General features: G+C 41.1%; 1 protein-coding gene across 2 annotated transcripts in view; it reads left to right on the top strand.

The window, feature by feature from the left end:
* LOC110527973 (synaptoporin) overlaps positions 1–10,593 on the top strand; it is a 28,007-nt gene extending 17,414 nt beyond the window's left edge. Inside the window, exons 3-6 of one of the 2 annotated variants that reach the window (XM_021609629.2) lie at positions 6,742–6,869; positions 8,061–8,259; positions 8,454–8,645; positions 8,961–10,593. In XM_021609629.2, the coding sequence (XP_021465304.1) occupies positions 6,742–6,869; positions 8,061–8,259; positions 8,454–8,645; positions 8,961–9,218 (777 nt within the window). In that variant the 3' untranslated portion in view covers positions 9,219–10,593. The remainder of the gene's footprint in view (positions 1–6,741; positions 6,870–8,060; positions 8,260–8,453; positions 8,646–8,960) is intronic. The other variant, XM_036983469.1, reaches the window with a different exon arrangement.
* Positions 10,594–20,687: the final 10,094 nt, after the last annotated feature.

The following is a 20,687-nucleotide window of genomic DNA, read 5'->3' as shown; positions in this document are numbered from 1 at the left end:
ATGGCCCAGTGCAGGCTAAAACATGATTTCCCTGTGATTTACATATATATACTGAGTATACCAAACATTAGGAACACCCCCCCACCCCACCCCCACATCAATAAGGGATCATAGCTTTCACTTCGATTTACCTGGTCAGTCAGTCTATGTCATGGAAAGAGCAGGTGTTCTTAATGTTTTGTATACTCAGTGCATTTCCGCGCTATGAGGTTGGAATAATACTGTGAAGTTGTGAAAATGATGAGCTGTTTGAAAAGACCTCAGCCTGAGCACCAGGCAGTAAATTGGTTAATAGACCAGTTAGACACTACTGACGCTCGTACCCAGGTGAGTGTGTGAGGTCAAACTGCATAATCTGAAAATGTCAGAAGACATTTAATCAGCCTTTCCAGGAATTGAAACCAAACTGCCATCTCTCCTCCTTTTGGCAAGCTGGCCATCCAGCTGCCTGTAATGGCGGAATGGAGCTGCATGCTAAGTAGGTGTCAGCTCTGATTATGGTGATCATGGTTTTGAGCAGCCTGTAGGCAAATAGCTTTATATGGAAGATGGGCTTGGAGAGACCAAGATAAAGAGTAGGAGATGGTGTGTCCTGCTGAGATGCATTGAGAGGGACTTGTAGTGGAGGTACTGCTGCTTCTCTCTTTACCGCTTGGGGGGACTCTACCCTGTGTCTTCGATGAAGAAACTAGGCTGTTTTTCAGATCAGTGGGTATGAAGGAGAGGAGACAAGGAAATAACTAGTGAGATTCATCTTTAGAGTGCATAACTGAAGTAGTTCAACATAATTTCGTCAAACCACAGAGGCAAAAACAAAGTATAATCCAACAAGTATTAGGCCCATTGCTCTTCAGGGAACATAGGCCACTGTCCATCATACGCTAGTTCTCTCCAATTTCTCCCATCCTATGTCTGTTTTGTTGGTGCCTGATTCAATTAACATGTGTTCCATGCGTGCCCTCTTTTTCAACAAACCATTTCTGCATGGACCTCATGCTGAAACGGGAAAGGGCCTTCCCCAAACTGTTGATACAAAGTTGGAAGCACAGAATCGTCTAGAATGACATTATATGCTGTAGTGTTAAGATTTCCCTTCACTGGATCTAAGGGGCCTAGCCAAAACCATTATTCCTCCACCAAACTTTAGAGTTTGCACTATGCATTCGGGCAGGGAGCTTTCCCCTAGCATCTGCCAAACCCAGATTCATCACTCCAGAGAACATTTCCACTTCTCCAGTCCAATGACCTCCAGCTTTACACCTCTCCAGCCGACACTTGGCATTGCGCATGGTGATCTTAGGCTTGTGTGAGGCTGCTCGGCCATGGAAACCCATTTCATGAAGCTCCAGACGAACAGTTCTTGTGCTTTCCTCGTGTTGTGTTGCTTCCGGTAGTAAGTGTTGCAACTTAGGACAGACGATTTTTACGCGCTATGCTCTTCAGTTCTCGGTCCTGTTTTGTGAGCTGTGTGGCCTAGCACTTTGCGGCTGTTGTTGATCCTAGACATTTCCACTTCACAATAACAGCACTTACAGTTGACTGGGGCAGCTCTAGCAGGTCCGAAATTTGACAAGTTGGAAAGGTGGCATCCTATGACGGTGCCTCGTTGAAAGTCCCTGAGCTCTACAATAAGCCCAGTCTACTGCCAATGTTTGTCTGTGGAGATTGCATGGCGGTGTGCTCGATTTTATACACCTGTCAGCAACAGGTGTGGCTGAAATAGCCAAATCCACTAATTTGAAGGGGTGTCCACATACACTCAGATACACTATACAAAAGTATCTGGGTACATATACCTGGTTTGAGACAGAGTTTGGAGCCGAGGTTCAATGCTCAGTGGTGTAGACTACTGTGATTAATATAACTACCTCCAAGCTGCCATGTCAGGCTTATAACACTAATCTGCGTCTTGAGGTAGAACTTCTATATGCGTTTTCATAGGTATTAGAAACATCTCACTGGAGAACTATAGACAGGGAGGTGTTGCCTCAAAGGGATGTTGTATCTTTTGCTTTCTTTCATTTCGTTGTAATTACGTCATGAAATTTACCAGATACAATGAATACATGGAATCACAGTTTTTTTCCCCATAGCCGAAGGATTTTCTTCTATCATTGCCACAGAGAGTTATTTGTTTGTATTTTTACAATAGAAATGATAACCTATGCAATATTAAACTACACATCTGCATTTGTCACAGCCTGTGATTCCTCCCGATAGTCCCAGATACAATTGGTAACACCCCATTAGTCCTGGCCTCAAGAGGAAGGACAGTCCCCCAGGCTCTAGGATTAGGGAGCACACTCAAAACCACTGCATTGCTTTAAGGACAGGACGTGTATTAAATCATATTAAATGTTATTGTTCCTTATTCTTCCAACACCTCCCTTAAGGTACTCCACCCTCATATAAGGTACTGACCCTCATATCTCCCTCAATGATCCAATCATAGACATTACAAGTGTATTGGAGTATTATAGCCCATCTGTATGTCAGCACAGCACAGCTACAGCCAACAGGTCTGGACCTTAATGGCGTAGGTAGTGTTCTTGCCCTGTTACTGCAGGGTTGCTGGGTCCAGCCCCGCTCTAGTTGGTTAGAGCATTGGACCAGAAAGGTTCTGCCATTCTGCCATTGAGCAAGGCCGTTAACCCACTGTTCCCTGGGCGCCGGAGACGTGGATGTCGATTATGGCAGCCCCCCGCACTTCTCTGATTCAGAGGGGTTGAGATAAATGCGGAAGACACATTTCAGTTGAATGCATTCAGTTGTAAAACTGACTAGGTATCCCCTTTCCCTTTCCTACTCAACTGCTACAGAATGACCATGCTTGCCTAACTCTCCCTGTTGAGTATGATTATGACTATTGTTTTCTCTAATGACAGTATTTCCTCTGACTGTTTTACAGTTGAAGTCGGAAGTTTACATACACCTTAGCCGAATACATTTAAACTCAGTTTATTTTTTAATATATTTTTTTTCAACTTTATTTAACCAGGTAGGCAAGTTGTGAACAAGTTCTCATTTACAATTGCGACCTGGCCAAGATAAAGCAAAGCAGTTCAACACATACAACAACACAGAGTTACACATGGAGCATGGAGTAAAACAAACATACAGTCAATAATACAGTAGAAAAATGTGAGCAAATGAGGTGAGATAAGGGAGGTAAAGGCAAAAAAAAGGCCATGGTGGTGAAGTACATACAATTTAGCAAGTAAAACCCTGGAATGGTAGATTTGCAGTGGACGAATGTGCAAAGTAGAGATAGAAATAATGGGGTGCAAAGGAGCAAAATAAATAAATACAGTAGGGGGAGAGGTAGTTGTTTGGGCTAAATTAGAGATGGGCTGTGTACAGGTGCAGTAATCTATGAGCTGCTCTGACAGCTGGTGCTTAAAGCTAGTGAGGGAGATAAGTGTTTCCAGTTTCAGAGATTTTTGTAGTTCATTCCAGTCATTGGCAGCAGAGAACTGGAAGGAGAGGCGGCCAAAGAAAGAATTGGTTTTGGTGGTGACCAGAGAGATATACCTGCTGGAGCACGTGCTACAGGTGGGTGCTGCTATGGTGACCAGCGAGCTGAGATAAGGGGAGACTTTACCTAGCAGGGTCATGTAGATGACCTGGAGCCAGTGGGTTTGGCGACGAGTATGAAGCGAGTATTCTTTCTCTAATAGTAGAGATAATTATTTATTTTGGCTTTTATTTATTTCATCACATTCCCAGTGGGTCAGAGGTTTACATACACTCAATTAGTATTTGGTAGCATTGCCTTTACATTGTTTAACTCGGGTAGCCTTCCACAAGCTTCCCACAATAAGTTGGGTGAATTTTGGCCCATTCCTCCTGACAGAGCTGGTGTAACTGAATCAGATTTGTAGGCCTCCTTGCTCACACACGCCTTTTCAGTTCTGCCCACAACTTTTCTGTCGGATTGAGGTCAGGGCTTTGTGATGGCCACTCCAATACCTTGACTTTGTTGTCCTTAAGCCATTTTGGAAATATGCTTGGGGTCATTGTCCATTTGGAAGCCCCATTTGCGACCAAGCTTTAACTTCCTGACTGATGTCTTGAGATGTTGCTTCAATATATCCACATAATTGTCCATCCTCATGATGCCATCTATTTTGTGAAGGGCACCAGTACCTCCTGCAGCAAAGCACTCCCACAACATGATGTTGCCACCACTATGCTTCACTGTTGGGATGGTGTTCTTCGGCTTGCAAACCTCCCTCTTTTTCTTCCAAACATAACAATGGTCATTATGGCCAAACAGTTCTATTTTTGTTTCTTCAAACCAGAGGACATTTCTCCAAAAAGTACAATCTTTGTCCCAATTTGCAGTTGCAAACCGTAGTCTGGCTTTTTTATGCTGGTTTTGGAGCAGTGGCTTCTAACTTGCTGAGCGGCCTTTCAGGTTATGTCGATATAGGACTTGTTTTACTGTGGATATAGATACTTTTGTACCTGTTTCCTCCACTATCTTCACAAGATCCTTTGCTGTTGTTCTGGATTTGATTTGCACTTTTTACACCAAAGTACGTACATCTCTAGGAGACAGAATGTGTCTCCTCCCTGAGCGGTATGGTCCCATGGTGTTTATACTTGGGTACTATTGTTTGTACAGATGAACGTGCTACCTTCAGGTGTTTTGTAAATTGCTCCCAAGGATGAACCAGACTTGTGGAGGTCTACAATTTATTTTCTGAGGTCTTGGTTGATTTCTTTTGATTTTCGCATGATGTCAAGCAAAGAGGCACTGAGTGTGAAGGTAGGCCTTGAAATACATCCACAGGTTCACCTCCAATTGACTCAAATGATGTCAATTAGCCTATCAGAAGGAGGGTGAGTCCACCACAGAGAGAGTGGTTGAACGATTATTGGAATCTGTGTGGGTAGCTAGACAGACTGACAATAGTAAAGGTGAACAGGTGGTCATGGGTAAGATGACAGAGGACTGGAGGAGACTGAGGCAGGAATTCCTTTAACCATAACGTGGTATATTTATTTACTGGGTAGTCTGTCGGTGCTGCATAACAAAAGGAAACAGAATAACATGTATCCAATCAAATTCATAATCACAAAAGTCTAATCATAACAGTCATTATGAACATAATTAGGTCATTCAGTTCAATAGGAATCATGATTGAGTCATTGAGGATCCTAACCATAAATCATAATCATGAGAATAATAATGCAAATAAATCGATCAGTTATCAATTATTCAGTCTATTATCTCAATCAGTTTGATATCAGGATTTATCAATTCACCAAATAATAATTACATTTCATGTTTCATCCTTCCAGGTTTATTTTCATATGTACATGTCATTTCGTTACATTTTAACCAGATATCAATGGCATAATTGGCCTGTGATGATCTATAGGTCCGTGATCATTGTCCATTGGCATAACACAATAGGTTTGAAGCTTGCGCTCCAAGCCGGGCTCCGCGGTAATAACTATAAACAATAACTGAGGACCCGCTCTCCCGATCGCTACAGATAGTTTTGATGAAAGATAACAGAATCGGTTGATTCGTGGACGCACAGAATGTCTGGATTAGACAAGAGTTGGGGCGATTTCCTCCTTTTAATGAGATGAGATCTGTCGGACATTTCCGCCTGACCTAATTAAAGCTCTCTGGCCCAGCTGCGCAAATGGCAATTAATTAAACAGCAATTCCACCAACTCTATGGACCTTTTCTATAGCGGTTCTGGATGTGAATTACCTGTGTGGGAGGAGGCCTAATTGAAATTGAACACTGCTTTGCCTGCCGGAAGACAAAATAATTGTTTGGAGGGATTAGTGTCTGCTAGCTTGGCCTTCATGTTTATCTTTGACATGACAGCTGATTTGGCATGGGTCCCCAGATCCTCAAAAAGTTCTACAGCTGCACCATCGAGAGCATAGTGACCAGTTGCATCACCGCCTGGTATAGCAACTGCTCGGCATCTGACCGTAAGGCTCTACAGAGGGTAGTGCGTACGGCCCAGTACATCACTGGGGCCAAGCTTCCTGCCATCCAGGACCGATATACTAGGCGGTGTCAGAGGAAAGCACATAAAATTGTCATGGACTCCAGTCACCCAAGTTGTAGACTGTTTTCTCTGCTACCGCACGGCAAGCGGTACCTTAGCGTCAAGTCTAGGACCAAAAGGCTCCTTAACAGCTTCTAACACCAAGCCATAAGACTGCTGAACAATTAATCAAATGGCCACCGGACTATTACATTGACCTCCCCCCACCCCCCCATTTGTTTTGTACACTGCTGCTACTTGCTGTTTATTATCTATGCATAGTCACTTCACCCCTACCTACATGTTCAAATGACCTCAACTAACATGTACCCCCACACACTGACTCTGTACCAGTACCCCCTAAACCTTTTTTATTTTTACTTTAGTTTATTTGGTGAATATTTTCTTAACTCTTCATGAACTGCACTGTTGGTTAATGGCTTATAAGTAAGCAATTCACAGTAAGGTCTACCTACACTAGTTGTATTTGGCGCATGTGACAAATAAAGTTTGATTTGAATTGATGGATGCATAAATATTTTAGAGGAAATGACAGCAAGACATGTTATCCCTGAGGTTCTTCTAGTTCTCAGTTTGTTGGGTCTTTAGTAATGTCCTCTCAGACTTTAAACAGATTAGTTATTAAATGGTTAGGCAATTTACTCCTGAACAGAGTTCCAATTCAATAATGTTGTGGTTTTTGTTTGTGTTTCTCAACAGCTTTTTTCAATTTTTGCATTTGCGACATGTGGAGGCTACAGTGGACAGCTGTGGGTTAGTGTGGACTGCCAGCTTGACAAGGCCAGCAGCAACCTCAGTATTGGCATCGATTTTGCCTACCCTTTTAGGTACGAAACTTTCTCTCGTAACATTTCAGACAGATAATAGGAATTAGTGATGTGCAGTTCGCGAACGATTCTTTCTTTTTAAATTACTATTTTTACTGACTCGAGTGTCATGATACATTTTTCCAAGTGACTCATTCATTTTAGTTTGACCTGCTTGCCACAATGAATCCTACAGCCGGATTATTATGTGAATAATACATATTTACAACTAATAATTTATCGTATGGTGCAAGAATGAATGTAATTAATTGATTATTGAATGTTATCGATGGACACAGCTTTGTCAAACCAAAACACAGACTTCACGGCCTGCCTTTGCTCAACAAACTCAAACTCGTTCATTAATCGATTGGGGGGATTCTGCAGTTCGCAAACGTTATGTGCTTATCTCCCTCGCGGTAGTCAAGTAATTTCAAAAAGAGTCATCCACAATCTAGTCTGGTTGCGGCCGCAATTTAACCTAATTTCAAAGGTATCAATAAATAATTGTATTTATATGCCTAGCCATCACAAATGTTTGAAGCACATTTTTGTAAAACTCAGTCACAAATGACAGCTCCGATAAGCCCCCTATGATGAACGAGAGGCTTGTAGAATCATTTGTTTTTAGTTAATCGTTCGCCGGTAGGGGGTCCTGCGCGGTCTGGCATTATTGACTAAAATGAATGAAATGAGTCAATATTTGTTCTTTGGACTGAACGAGTCGATAAGATCAGCAGCAGTAAAAAGAGTGCAGTGCAGCCCCGTTAACATTTTAAATCATCCAAAGAGAATAGGAGTCATCATCTACAGAACTATTGCCCCTCATTAAAATGTCTTCTTGGTCAATGTGTTACTGTTTATTTGCGTACGAATGTGCGTGCGTGTGAAGTATACGTTTCAACACCAGCCTAGTGGGTTTAATATTTGAGACAATGTCAGATGTATTTTCTAACACCATATGGAAGATTTAGTCAAGGCAATTAAGATCCATCTGTGTAGCACTGTGTAAGCTGAGGCCAAACACACTGATTAGCACCAGACAAGATGTCTAAAATGCTGTCAGTGGTAGCTTTGCTAATATTTCACTCAGAGACACACGAGATAAGAGCCTCAGTGGTCTTTTGATTACTTTTGACAGACTTATTTTCTCCATTATTTAAAGAGTGACTACAGGTGTTTTAGACTCCTCTGTTCCCCTCTCTGTGGAAGGTTGCACCAGGTGTCCTTCGAGGCTCCGCTGTGTGAGGGGAGGAGGAGGGAGAGGCTCTTTCTCATCGGGGACTACACTTCCTCGGCTGAGTTCTTTGTCACCATCGCTGTGTTCGCCTTCCTCTACTCCTTCATGGCCACCATAGTCTACATCTTCTTCCAGAACAAGTACCGCGAAAATAACCGAGGCCCTCTGATCGTGAGCTGCTCACCTTTCAGGCTTTTCCATGTTCAAATCTACATTTTGAATAAGATAGTATGCTATGTGTTTGTAGTGCTTCCATGCGGCAATATATTTTCTATATTATACTCAGTCCCTGCACCTTTGACATCTGCTGGTTGTGCAAACAGTAACTTGAACAATATTCAGTAACATGTCCCCCTCCCCCTCAGGACTTTATAGTGACCGTGGTGTTCTCCTTCATGTGGCTGGTCAGTTCTTCAGCCTGGGCTAAAGCCCTGTCGGACATCAAGGTGGCCACAGACCCAGATGAGGTGCAGGAGCTCATGTCTGCCTGTAAGGTCATGACCAACAAGTGTGGCTCAGTGCAAGGACCCCGCTGGTCAGGCCTCAATACCTCTGTGGTGCGTCAGACTGTGAACTGCACACTACCAAAACACACATCATAAACCATAGTATGTTTGTTTTGCTGTGATACTCTGTCTCAGTCACACTTTACTTAGATAGTCCAGCTAGTCCATCTGTAGATACTCTACAGATGGTCCTACTGTCAACAAACTATCTGTTGATGAGCAACTGCTAGCTAAGGTTACAGTTAGGTTTGGAATAATGGTTAAGGTTAGGGTTAGTAGATAGTTGAAATCTTACTGATCTTACTAGTCTTTAGAGCAGCGACAGATGGACTATCCAAATCAAGTGTTACCTCTGTCTCTCCCCAGGTGTTTGGCTTCCTAAACTTCGTCCTGTGGGCAGGAAACATCTGGTTTGTCTTCAAGGAGACTGGTTGGCATAAAGGAGGACCAGCTCGGTACGCTGGAGCGCCTCCCGAAAAACAGGCTGAGACAATCAACCAGCAGCAGCCCTACAACCAGGGCAGTTTTGACCAGTCAGGAGGCTACAGCGCCCAGGGAGACCAGGAGCAGGTATCAGAATACAGTCCTGTGGGCGGGCCCACCTCCTACTCCAATCAGATGTAGCTTTGCAGTCTGATTGTCACACTGAAGGTGGGGGGGGACATGCAGTTCTTAGGTAGAAATATTCTGGTGCCAGAAAAAGTAAGTTGTCGATTGGTACAGTTAAACAGAAGTATTTTGGAGTATTGTACATAAAACTAGATTTTGGTTACGTTTTTAGATGTGTTGTCCTGAATGTTGTATTGCCTGTGTGTTGAGTCTGTTGATAGTTTCTCATTTTCTGTGCTAGGTGCTATGCCACAGAACCTTTTAACTGGATGTCTTTTTCATTGTGGAAGAAAAATGTGGTATACAATTGTATAATTCTTGAAGTTTCCTACATAGTGTTGACAAAGTGCATGCAGTTGTGCTATGTGTTACTATGCCTGTTTGTGCACATTGTATTTACGAAACCAGCAGGATTTCATCTCAGAGTTACAGTAAGGTATCAGCAGTAGTTTTACCTCACAAACGCAACATTTAAAGTGTTGTTCTAATTTTTCATGAGCAGAAATAAAATATCCCAATAATTTTCCATATGCACAAAAAGCTTATTTCTCTTACAATTTTCTGCACAAATTTGTTTACATCCCTGTTAGTGAGCATTTCTCCTTTGTCAAGGTAATCCTGCATGCAGGGTTTATGTTCAGTGTAGTTACCGTTTCATTACACAAGATGCCCTTGCTCTAAAGGGGCTTTATGTGTTGGTTTGTGGGAAGTTTCTGATGTTAGTGTTAACAATTGTAAATGGGAAAAGTGTTTCTACCCGCTCTGTTTACAAATGGTCGCTCATGATTCAAATGAAAGGACTAGTTTTTTAAGCTGCTGTCAGACTACTGTGAAATGAAGAATCATTTCATACACCTCCGAGAGCGAGCTGGCTGAGTCCATTTAAGCACAAGGCCCCAGTGAAAATGGCCCAGAAGAACCTAGTTGCAATTAGAACAGTCAGCTCGGCCAAGCTGGTCTGTATAACCATTAGTGAACCCCTTCCATTTTCTCTGTCATGTTTTCTCTGTCTTGAATTCTATAAACAAATTAATTCAGGTTTCTATGACTTTCAAAAGTTTGTGCAATTAATAAAAATAGGCTAAATTAGAGAATGTCTGATAATATTGATGATGATGATGACGATGATGATGATGATGATAATTAATTAACCCTGTGTCTTGAGCTCCAAAGCATGTGGCTTGCATTAACCTGGTAACAAAAAAATATGAAAAAAATTCAAATAATTAAACGTCCATGTATGTACTTCCCTTCTGTCCGTGTAACATTAGAATGTGAACAATCTGAAAACCACTTACCAGCATTATTATTCTGTTCAAGATTACTGAGTGTGGATGATATACAAGCAATTTGAATAATCCTAATAAAGATGTTACACAAAAAACAAAAACATTAGTGTTTTCTATTTCTCTCTTTGGCATTTGCACAAAGAGCTTTTGGGAACAATGGGTAGTCAGGCCAGTGTCCCTAATGGGTTAGGCGCTAACTCCAGAACAAACCTGACCAAGCCCTTACCCTGCCCCGACCAATGTCCCAGGTACCACTCAGTTCCCAGATAGAATGCCGCCTCAAACACACCTCAGCCTGGTTACCAAAGTATTGGGCCATGGCCCATGAGCGTCTGTCAGATGGTTGAGCAGAAACAGCGTTTCCCCAGAGAGTCAGGCAGTTATGTCTGTTGACCTTTGTTTGCTCCCTCACCAAGTGAAGGAATTCTACTAACAAACATACCTAAACCCAGACGATTAAAAAGTGGCTTTATGTCTCAAAAAACAAGATGATCAGTGTTTAGGAATCCATGGGTGTTGAGTCCAGCAATCATTTGTCCCCAAGCTTTGGAATGAAAGGAATTTGGCTGCAATTGGTTTAACTTGGGAATCTCACAATGAGCATCTGACCTGAGAACAGATTCCTTACTGCTTTTCTCAGGGAACAGCACTTCTGTATTTAACAGAAGATCCAATCTGACTGGATTACTCTGGCCTTAGCAAACAGCACCTGAGTGCATGTGTGCTGGCGGGGGAGGGAGGGGGGGGCTTTGTCACAGTAAGACTAATGTTTGCAGATGACTCACAGCTGTACATTTCAATGAAACATAGTGAAGCCCCAAAATTGCCCTCGCTAGAAGCATGAGTTTCAGACATAAGGAACTGGATGGCTGCAAACGTTCTACTTTTAAACTCGGACAAAACAGAGATGCTTGTTCTAGGTCCCAAGAAACAAAGAGATATTCTGTTGAATCTGACAATTAATCTTAATGGTTGTACAGTCGTCTCAAATAAAACTGTGAAGGACCTCGGCGTTACTCTGGACCCTGATCTCTCTTTTGAAGAACATATCAAGACCATTTCAAGGACAGCGTTTTTCCATCTACGTAACATTGCAAAAATCAGAAACTTTCTGTCCAAAAATGATGCAGAAAAATTAATCCATGCTTTTGTCACTTCTAGGTTAGACTACTGCAATGCTCTACTTTCCGGCTACCCGGATAAAGCACTAAATAAACTTCAGTTAGTGCTAAATACGGCTGCTAGAATCCTGACTAGAACCCAAAAATGTGATCATATTACTCCAGTGCTAGCCTCCCTTCAAAGCAAGGACTGAGGTTTTACTGCTAACCTAGGAAAGCTTTACATGGGCTTGCTCCTACCTATCTCTCTGATTTGGTCCTGCCGTACATACCTACACGTACGCTAGGGTCACAAGACGCAGGCTTCCTAATTGTCCCTAGAATTTCTAAGCAAACAGCTGGAGGCAGGGCTTTCTCCTATAGAGCTCCATTTTTATGGAACAACCCATGTCAGAGACGCAAACTCGGTCTCAACCTTTAAGTCTTTACTGAAGACTCATCTCTTCAGTGGGTCATATGATTGAGTGTAGTCTGGCCCAGGAGTGGGAAGGTGAACGGAAAGGCTCTGGAGCAACGAACCGCCCTTGCTGTCTCTGCCTGGCCGGTACCCCTCTTTCCACTGGGATTCTCTGCCTCTAACCCTATTACAGGGGCTGAGTCACTGGCTTAGTGGGGCTCTCTCATACCGTCCCTGGGAGGGGTGCGTCACCTGAGTGGGTTGAGTCACTGATGTGATCATCCTGTCTGGGTTGGCGCCCCCCCCCTGGGTTGTGCCGTGGCACATGAATAGCTCATGGTATACAGTAGTGTCCGACTATGTGGGTGTGCCATTGCTATCAGTTTGCTGAGTAGTATTTGCTCCTGGTTTGTTGAAACAGGGTTGAGGTGTTCAAACAGCTGTCCTCCATTTAAGGTAGGTACACTATTGCATCTGCTTCGTTGTTACTCAGCTACAGTAAACTTCAATGCTGTTATTCCAGAATCAGAAAGAAAATAAATATTTGATTGGGTGAGGAAACATAAATTAGTTGCAAAAGTTTTGACTTAATTTATGTCAGTCCTATCCCTTCTGGTCTCTCTCTCTCAATTCATTTCCAAATTAAAGGGCTCTGTTGGCATGGCAAACATATGTTTACACTGCCAAAGCAAGTGAAATAGATAATAAACAAAAGTGAAATAAACAATAAAAAATGTACAGTAAACGTTACACTCACAAAAGTTCCAAAATAGTAAAACATTTCAAATGTCATATGTCTATATACAGTGTTGTAATGATATGCAAATAGTTAAAGTACAAAAGGGAAAATAAATAACCATCAATAGAGGTTGTATTTACAATGGTGTTTGATCTTCACTGGTTTCCCTTTTGCTGAGGCAACAAATATTGCTGCTGTGATGTCACACTGTGATATTTCACCCAATAGATATGGGAGTTTATCCAAATTGGATTCGTTTTCAAATTCTTTGTGGGTCTGTGTAATCTGAGGGAAATATGTGTCTCTAATACATTTGGCAGGAGGTTAGGAAGTGCAGCTCAGTTTCCTCTTCATTTTGTGGGCAGTGTGCACATAGCCTCTCTTCTTTTGAGAGCCAGGTCTGACTTCTGCAGCCTTTCTCAATAGTAGGGCTATACTCACTGAGTCTGTACATAGTCAAAGCTTTCATTAATTTTGGCTCAGTCACAGTGGTCAGGTATTCTGCCACTGTGTACTCTCTGTTTAGGGCCAAATAGCGTTCTAGTTTCCTCTGTTGTTTTGTAAATTTTTTACAAAGTGTCAAGTAATCATCTTTTTGTTTTCTCATGATTTGGTTAGGTCTAATTGTATTGTTGTCCTGGGGCTCTGTGGGGTGTGTTTGTGTTTGTGAACAGAGCCCCAGGACCAACTTGCTTAGGGGGCTCTTCTCCTGGTTCATTTCTCTGGAGGTGATTGATTTTGTTTGGGAATCGCTTCCTTTTAGGAAGTTGTAGCTGCCTGCATTCCAGGACCTCTACACTAGGCGGTGTCAGAGGAAGGCCCTAAAAATTGTCAAAGACCCCAGCCACCCCAGTCATAGACTGTTCTCTCTACTACCGCATGGCAAGCGGTACCTGAGTGCCAAGTCTAGGACAAAAAGGCTTCTCAACAGTTTTTACCCCCAAGGTATGTCAAATGTTATGTTCCTTTGATGGCATAGAAGGCCCTTCTTGCCTTGTGTCTCAGATCGTTCACAGTTTTGTGGAAGGGACCTGTGGCGCTGATGTTTAGGCCAAGGTATGTATAGGTTTTTGTGTGCTCTAGGGCAATGGCGTCTAAATGGAATTTGTTTTCATGGTCCTGGCAACTGGACCATTTTTGGAACACCATTATATTTGTCTTACTGAGATTTACTGTCAGGGCCCAGGTCTGACAGAATATGTGCAGAAGATCTAGGTGCTGCTGTAGGTCCTCCTTGGTTGGGGAAAGAAGCACCAGATCATCAGCAAACAGTAGACGTTTGACTTCAGATTCCAGTAGGGTGAGTCCGGGTGCTGCAGACTGTCCAATTTTAACCGCACACTTGTTTGTGTACATGGATTTTATAATGGCATATGTTTTTCCCCTAACACCAATTTCCATCCATTTGTATTGCAAACCCTCATACCAGATTGAGTCTAAAGCTTTTTTGAAATCAACAAAGCATTAGAAGACTTTGCCTTTGTTTTGTTTTGTTTGTCAATTAGGGTGTGCAGGGTGAATACGTGGTCTGTCGTACGGTAATTTGGTAAAAAGCCAATTTGACATTTGCTCAGTACATTGTTTTCACTGAGGAAAGGTACAATGTGTCTGCTGTTAATGATAATTCAGAGGACTTTCCTAAGGTCTCTGTTGAAGCATTTCCCTGTAGTTACTGTAGTTATTGGGGTCAAATTTGTCTCCACTTTTGTAGATTGGTGTGATCAGTCCTTGGTTCCAAATATTGGGGAATATTCCAGAACGAAAGATGATGTAAAAGAGTTTAAGTATAGCCAATTGGAATTTATGGTCTGTATATTTTATCATTTAATTGAGGATACCATCAACACCACAGGTTTTTTGGGGTTGGAGGATTTTTAATTTGTCCTGTAGTTCATTCAATGTAATTGGAGAATCCAGTGGGTTCTGCTAGTTTTTAATAGTTGATTCTAAGATTTGTATTTGATCATGTATATCTTTTTGGATTTTGTTCTTTGTTAGAGGGCCAAAAAGATTGGAGAAGTGGTTTACCCATACATCTCCATTTTGGATAGATAACTCTTCATGTTGTTGTTTAGTGTTTTCCAATTTTCCCAGAAGTGGTTAGGGTCTATAGATTCTTCAAATATTTTGAGCTGATTTCTGATGTGCTGTTCCTTCTTTTTCCGCAGTGTATTTCTGTATTGTTTTAGTAATTCACCATAGTGAAGGCATAGGCTCAGGTTTTCTGGGTCTCTATGTTTTTGGTTGGATAGGTGTCTCAATTTCTGATAGGGAAACTGAGAGGTCAAATATACTGTTTAGGTTTTCTACTGCCAAGTTTACACCTTCACTATTACAGTGAATCATTTTGTCCAGGAAATTGTATAGAAGGGATTGAATTTGTTCTTGCCTAATTGATTTTTAGTAGATTTCCACACTACTTTCCTTCCAGGTATAGCATTTCTTAATATTATTCAGTTCCTTTGGCTTTGATGCCTCATGATTGAGCATAGATAGGTCTGTTCAAGTAGACTGTGATTTTTCTTTGATCTGATAGGGGTGTCAGTGGGATGACTGTGAACGCTCTAAGAGACTCTGGGTTGAGGTCAGTGATAAAGTAGTCTACAGCACTACTGCCAAGAGATGAGCTATAGGTGTACCTTCCGTAGGAGTCCCCTCGAAGCCTACCATTGACTATGCACATACCCAGCGTCCGACAGAGCTGCAGGAGTTGTGACCCGTTTATGTTGGTTATGTTGTCGTAGTTGTGTCTAGGGGGGCATATGGGGGAGGGAATGATGTCACCTCCAGGTAGGGGTTTGTCTCCATGTGTGCTGAGGGTGTCAGGTTCTTGTCCAGTTCTGGCATTTAGGTCGCCACAGACTAGAACATGTCCCTGGGCCTGGAAATTGTTGATCTCCCCTTCTAGGATGGAGAAGCTGTCATTGTTAAAATATGGGGATTCTATTGGGGGGATATAGGTAGCACACATGAGGACATTTTTCTCTGGTGAGATAATTTCCTTATTAATTTCTAGCCAGATGTTAGATGTTCCTGTTTTGACTGATTTAATAGAGTGGGTTAGGTCTGCTCTATACCAAATTAGCATACACCCTGAGTCTCTTTCCTGTTTCACACCTGGTTGTTTGGTGGATGGGACTACCAGCTCTCTGTAACCTAGAGGGAAACCAGTGCCTGCTTTATACCATAAAATACCATATTTTCAATTTCTCTCTCTCTCTCTCTCTCTCTCTCTCTCTCTCTCTCTTTCTTTCTTTCTTTCTTTCTTTCTTTCTTTCTTTATGGCCCTGGATGATAGTAGTGATCTGGCGATGGCTGTGGCCAACCTAGTTCTGTTCTTCTACCGCTTTTCAGGCCAAGACAGCTGGGTCAGCAGAGGAGTGGTCAGGGAGATGTTACTCACACAGTTTCAGGCTTTTACCAGGGTAAGGAAACATGACTACAGCTCTTCATTCTCACAGCAGATTGAAGCAATCTCACAATCCTGGAGCACAACTGGAGCAGGCAGAGCTACTAAAGTGCTTTAACCAGTTTCTTGGATTTCCGTAGACAGTCATTCTCCTTGGGAATGTATTGAAGCTTAATTTCATAATCGTACCATATAATTTTCTCGAAACAAAAGAATGTGACTCCAGTTGAGCTCATATATTTTCTCATCATTTCAGACTACTGTACTAGTCTGCTTAGGAGTCCTGCATGCGGTCGGATACCAACAGTTCCCTGCAGCTAGCAGGTGGAATGAAAGCATTCTTTCAACCCGTGGGTTTGCTCGTGGCAGTGGTGGAAAAAGTATTACATTTTCATACTTGAAAAAAAGTAAAGATAACTTTTCAAAAGATGACTAAATGAAAAGTAAATGTCACCCAGTAAAATACTTGAGTAAAACTCTAAAAGTATCTGGTTTTATATGTACTTAAGTAAAGTTGTAGAAAAAGTACTCAATGTTCATACTTAATTAAAAGTACAAAGTAAAAGTAAATGCTCTACATCAAATTCCTTATATTAAGCAAACCAGGCGGAACAATTTTCTAGATGTATTTATTTTTGGACAGATAGGCGCACATCAACACTCAGACAAATGAATATGAGTAAAAAGTACATATTTTATTTAGGAATGTAGTGGATTAAAAGTAAAAGTTCTCAGAAATATAAATAATGAAGTACAGATACCCCCCAAAAACTACTAGTAGTTCTTTAAAGGATTTTTACTTAATTACTTTACACCACTGCGGGTCGGAAACATTTGAAATCAAGACAATACACTTTTTAAAAACCCAGGAGCTTGTTGTGTTGCATTGTGTTGTGAATTCCATACTCTGAACTACAATGCATCAAAGCTACCAGCTATGCACACATTTGTTTTGGTACATTAGGAGAGGAGTCGAAGCTAAAAAGCCATAAAGAGGCATAGCGCCTAAAGTACAGACATACTTTGCGTTATGTTTTTTGTGTGTTTTTTGTTAAATGTCTGGTCAGCCCCCATGCTCAGAAGCTATATATATATATATATATATATATATATATAGTCACAGTTTTCTAGGTGAGAAAGAGAGTCGGACCAAAATGCGGCGTGTCGATTGCGATCCATGTTTAATAAGCAAACGTAAAACACGAATCGATACAAACACTACAAAACCAAGAACGTAACGAAAACCAAAACAGCCCTATCTGGTGAACAACACAGAGACAGGAACAATCACCCACAAACACACAGTGAAACCCAGGCTACCTAAATATGGTTCCCAATCAGAGACAATGACTAACACCTGCCTCTGATTGAGAACCATATCAGGCCAGACAGAAATAGACAAACTAGACAATGAAACATAGAATGCCCACTCAGCTTACACCCTGACCAACCAAAACATAGAAATATACAAAGTAAACTATGGTCAGGGTGTGACATATGTAATGTATGCAATAACTATTTATTTATACTATGATCCTCCTATTCTATGGAATGCCCACCACGCTCATTTGTCATGTCTAGTAAAATGTTTTACTTGGTTCTTCGATGATAGACGGAACAGATTCTATACAAGTAAAGACTAACAAAATCCAACTTATCACATGGAATGTTCACGGGCTACATGATGGGAAAAAAAGCATATGGTTCTTGAACACCTAAAGAGATTGTCAGCAGATGTGTTTTTAAAGAGTTACATTTTAAACAATGAGAAATCTAACATTTCAAGAGGAGCTGGGTTGGAAAGGCATATGCTGCCATCTACTGTAGTAACAGCAGAGATGTAGGCATCCTGATAAATAAAAATACCAAACGTTCCCTTACATAGCAGCATATAGACAAAGAAGGTCAATTTGTACCTTCCATCGAGAAAAATACACATTGATTACATTGTATACCCCACCAGGGGCAAATCTGGTGTTTTTAGATATAATTCAAGCTATATCAGGTCAAGTCCAGACAGGAACGATTATTTTTGCAGGTGACCTAAATCATATATTTGATAAGATTGACAGAAGTAATAATAAACAAGGAACATTTAGGGAGCCTCCAGAGAGGCTGAAAAATGTCATCTCTACAAATAATTCACAGGACACCTGGAGATTACTATTCACAACTACAAAATACGGTTCCTTTTTTTCTCTAAGTAAGAAAAGCTATTCAAGAATTGACTATATTTTCTTCCCAAAAAATTCACTCAACAATTTACTGAATTAAAAACTTCATGATTTACTGATATTGGATCATTCTCCAGTATCATGCTTAATAACACCAATAGAAAATACATTTAGGGACAGAATTTGGAGAATGAACAGAATGCATCTTCTGAGCCCAAATGTAATTAAATACTGTAAATGAAAAAATAGAAACCTTTACAATTACAAATGTAGACATAGAGGACAGAGAAAAGACGACCCCTGATATAATTTGAGATGCCTTTAATTAAGGTGTACATTAAGGGAATGATAATCTCCTACTTGTCAAAAGTTAAATCTGATGTAGAAATACAATTAAAATTAAAATAAATCACTATTTTAGAAAAAGCCCATATATGTAATGTATACAAGAAGAGAGAAGAAGAAAAAAACAACATTTCTAAATTTAAGCAGGAATATTATTATTTTTGTTTTTACTTTTGGAGAATTCTTATTTACAATGATGGCCTACAGGGGAACAGTGGGTCAATTGCCTTGTTCAGTGGCAGAACGACAGATTTTTACCTTGTCAGTTCAAGGATTCGATCCAGCAACCTTTTGGTTACTGGCCCAACGCTCTAACCACTAGGCTTATCCACTATACTACATGCCGCCCCAAAATGCACCGAATAGAATACTATTAGGCTATTTCTTCACATTATGAACGCGGCAATGCACAGATGGCAGTAGGCTATAAGCACAAATGTTCCATTAGTGGGAAAACACCATTATCAAAAGTGACCGCAAATGTGATTATGCATGTAATGCTTTATTATAAAGGTGCATCTTTATGGTGGAAATGATCTTCCCCAAACTTGAAACTCATGCACTGCTTATGTTTTCCAGTTAGGCTCCACACCCCTTGTAAAGCGGATTAATGTGCTTCATTTTTTGTTTGGCAACTTTAGTTGTGATACAAACCTTATCAAAACATGTAGGCCTATGGGCTAGGCTACATCAGGAGTGTGACTATGATTCAAAATGTTGCCTTATGCTGGGCATCATTCACAAGTGATATTATTGACGCCCATCAGACTATTCTTGATTTAATCTTGTCTTTACATATACTAAATAATGTGTGAAATTTGTTTGGATTTAGAATGGACCATTATCATGCACCTGTCTCAAAACAGGGGCAGCGGGAAAAAATATATGTCATCTATCCACTTACAGTTTTTCTTAATTGCTAAAACACTAAAACCCATTGGCTGAACAAAGTTCTCAGTTGCTTGGACTCATTTAGCTAATTATGCAGTCTGTTGTCAATACCTTAAACCATTTCACATGGTAAAACACAATTTGCAGATCTCACTTAGACTTTTCAGCAAAACTCTAAACACATTCTCATTCTCAAAACACATTCGGCACTCTAATGCACATGTCATCCATACTGGTAAACACAAGTGGCAACAATCAAATACAAATAGAGAAGACATGTCATTGATTGAACACAATCACTCAAAATTGATTTAACCTGTTTCGAATGATGCGACACAACCAATATAAGCCAGTTCAGAGAGCAAACTGGTTGTTGAAGGTGGGAAGGAGAAAGTCTGAGAATGGATAGAAGAAACAATGTGAGAGGACGAGGATGAGTGCGTATGCAAGGTGGGCGACGAGGAGGAAGAGGAGGAGGAGGGCAAGAAAGAGGAAGAGGAGGATGAAGAGGAAGAGGAAGACAAAGAGTGGAAATATCTGATGAAATTTGAGCAACAGTTATAGACCATGTTCTTGTCCATGGACTGACAATGAGGGAAGCAGGACTTTTGAGCCAATTTGAGCCAATTTTCTGTGTCCACCATAGTAAGGACATTCAGAGAAGAGAACAGGTACAGGATACTACTGTATTTTTGTAATTGCAAATTTACTGTACTACACTATATGCAGCTGTTTCAATAGACATTTGCAAAGTTAATCACTGTATGTATTGTACTGCATGAATATGTTTTGTAACTGCACAACTACTTTTTGTAGAATTGCAAGGCTGCCACATGCAGGTGGAAGGACAGCTATATTCACTCAGGAGCAAGAGGCCGTTATAGCTGGCATGGTCCTTCAAGATAATGCAATACGACTCAGAGAACTCCAGGAACGAGTGATACAAGACAACACACACTTCCAGGGAATCGACAGTGTGAGCATTTCCACAATTGACCGTGTCCTCCATCGTAACAGAATGCGAATGAAACAAGTATACAGAGTACCTTTCGAGCGCAACTCACCAAGGGTGAAAGAACTGTGAGCTCAGTATGTGCAAGTAAGTGTACATTCAGAAAC

The sequence above is a fragment of the Oncorhynchus mykiss genome, chromosome 7 (genome assembly GCF_013265735.2).
Source record: "Oncorhynchus mykiss isolate Arlee chromosome 7, USDA_OmykA_1.1, whole genome shotgun sequence".
NCBI lineage: Eukaryota > Metazoa > Chordata > Actinopteri > Salmoniformes > Salmonidae > Oncorhynchus > Oncorhynchus mykiss.
The sequence above is the reverse complement of the archived record's forward strand: the minus strand, read 5'-3'. Positions and strand labels throughout refer to the sequence as shown.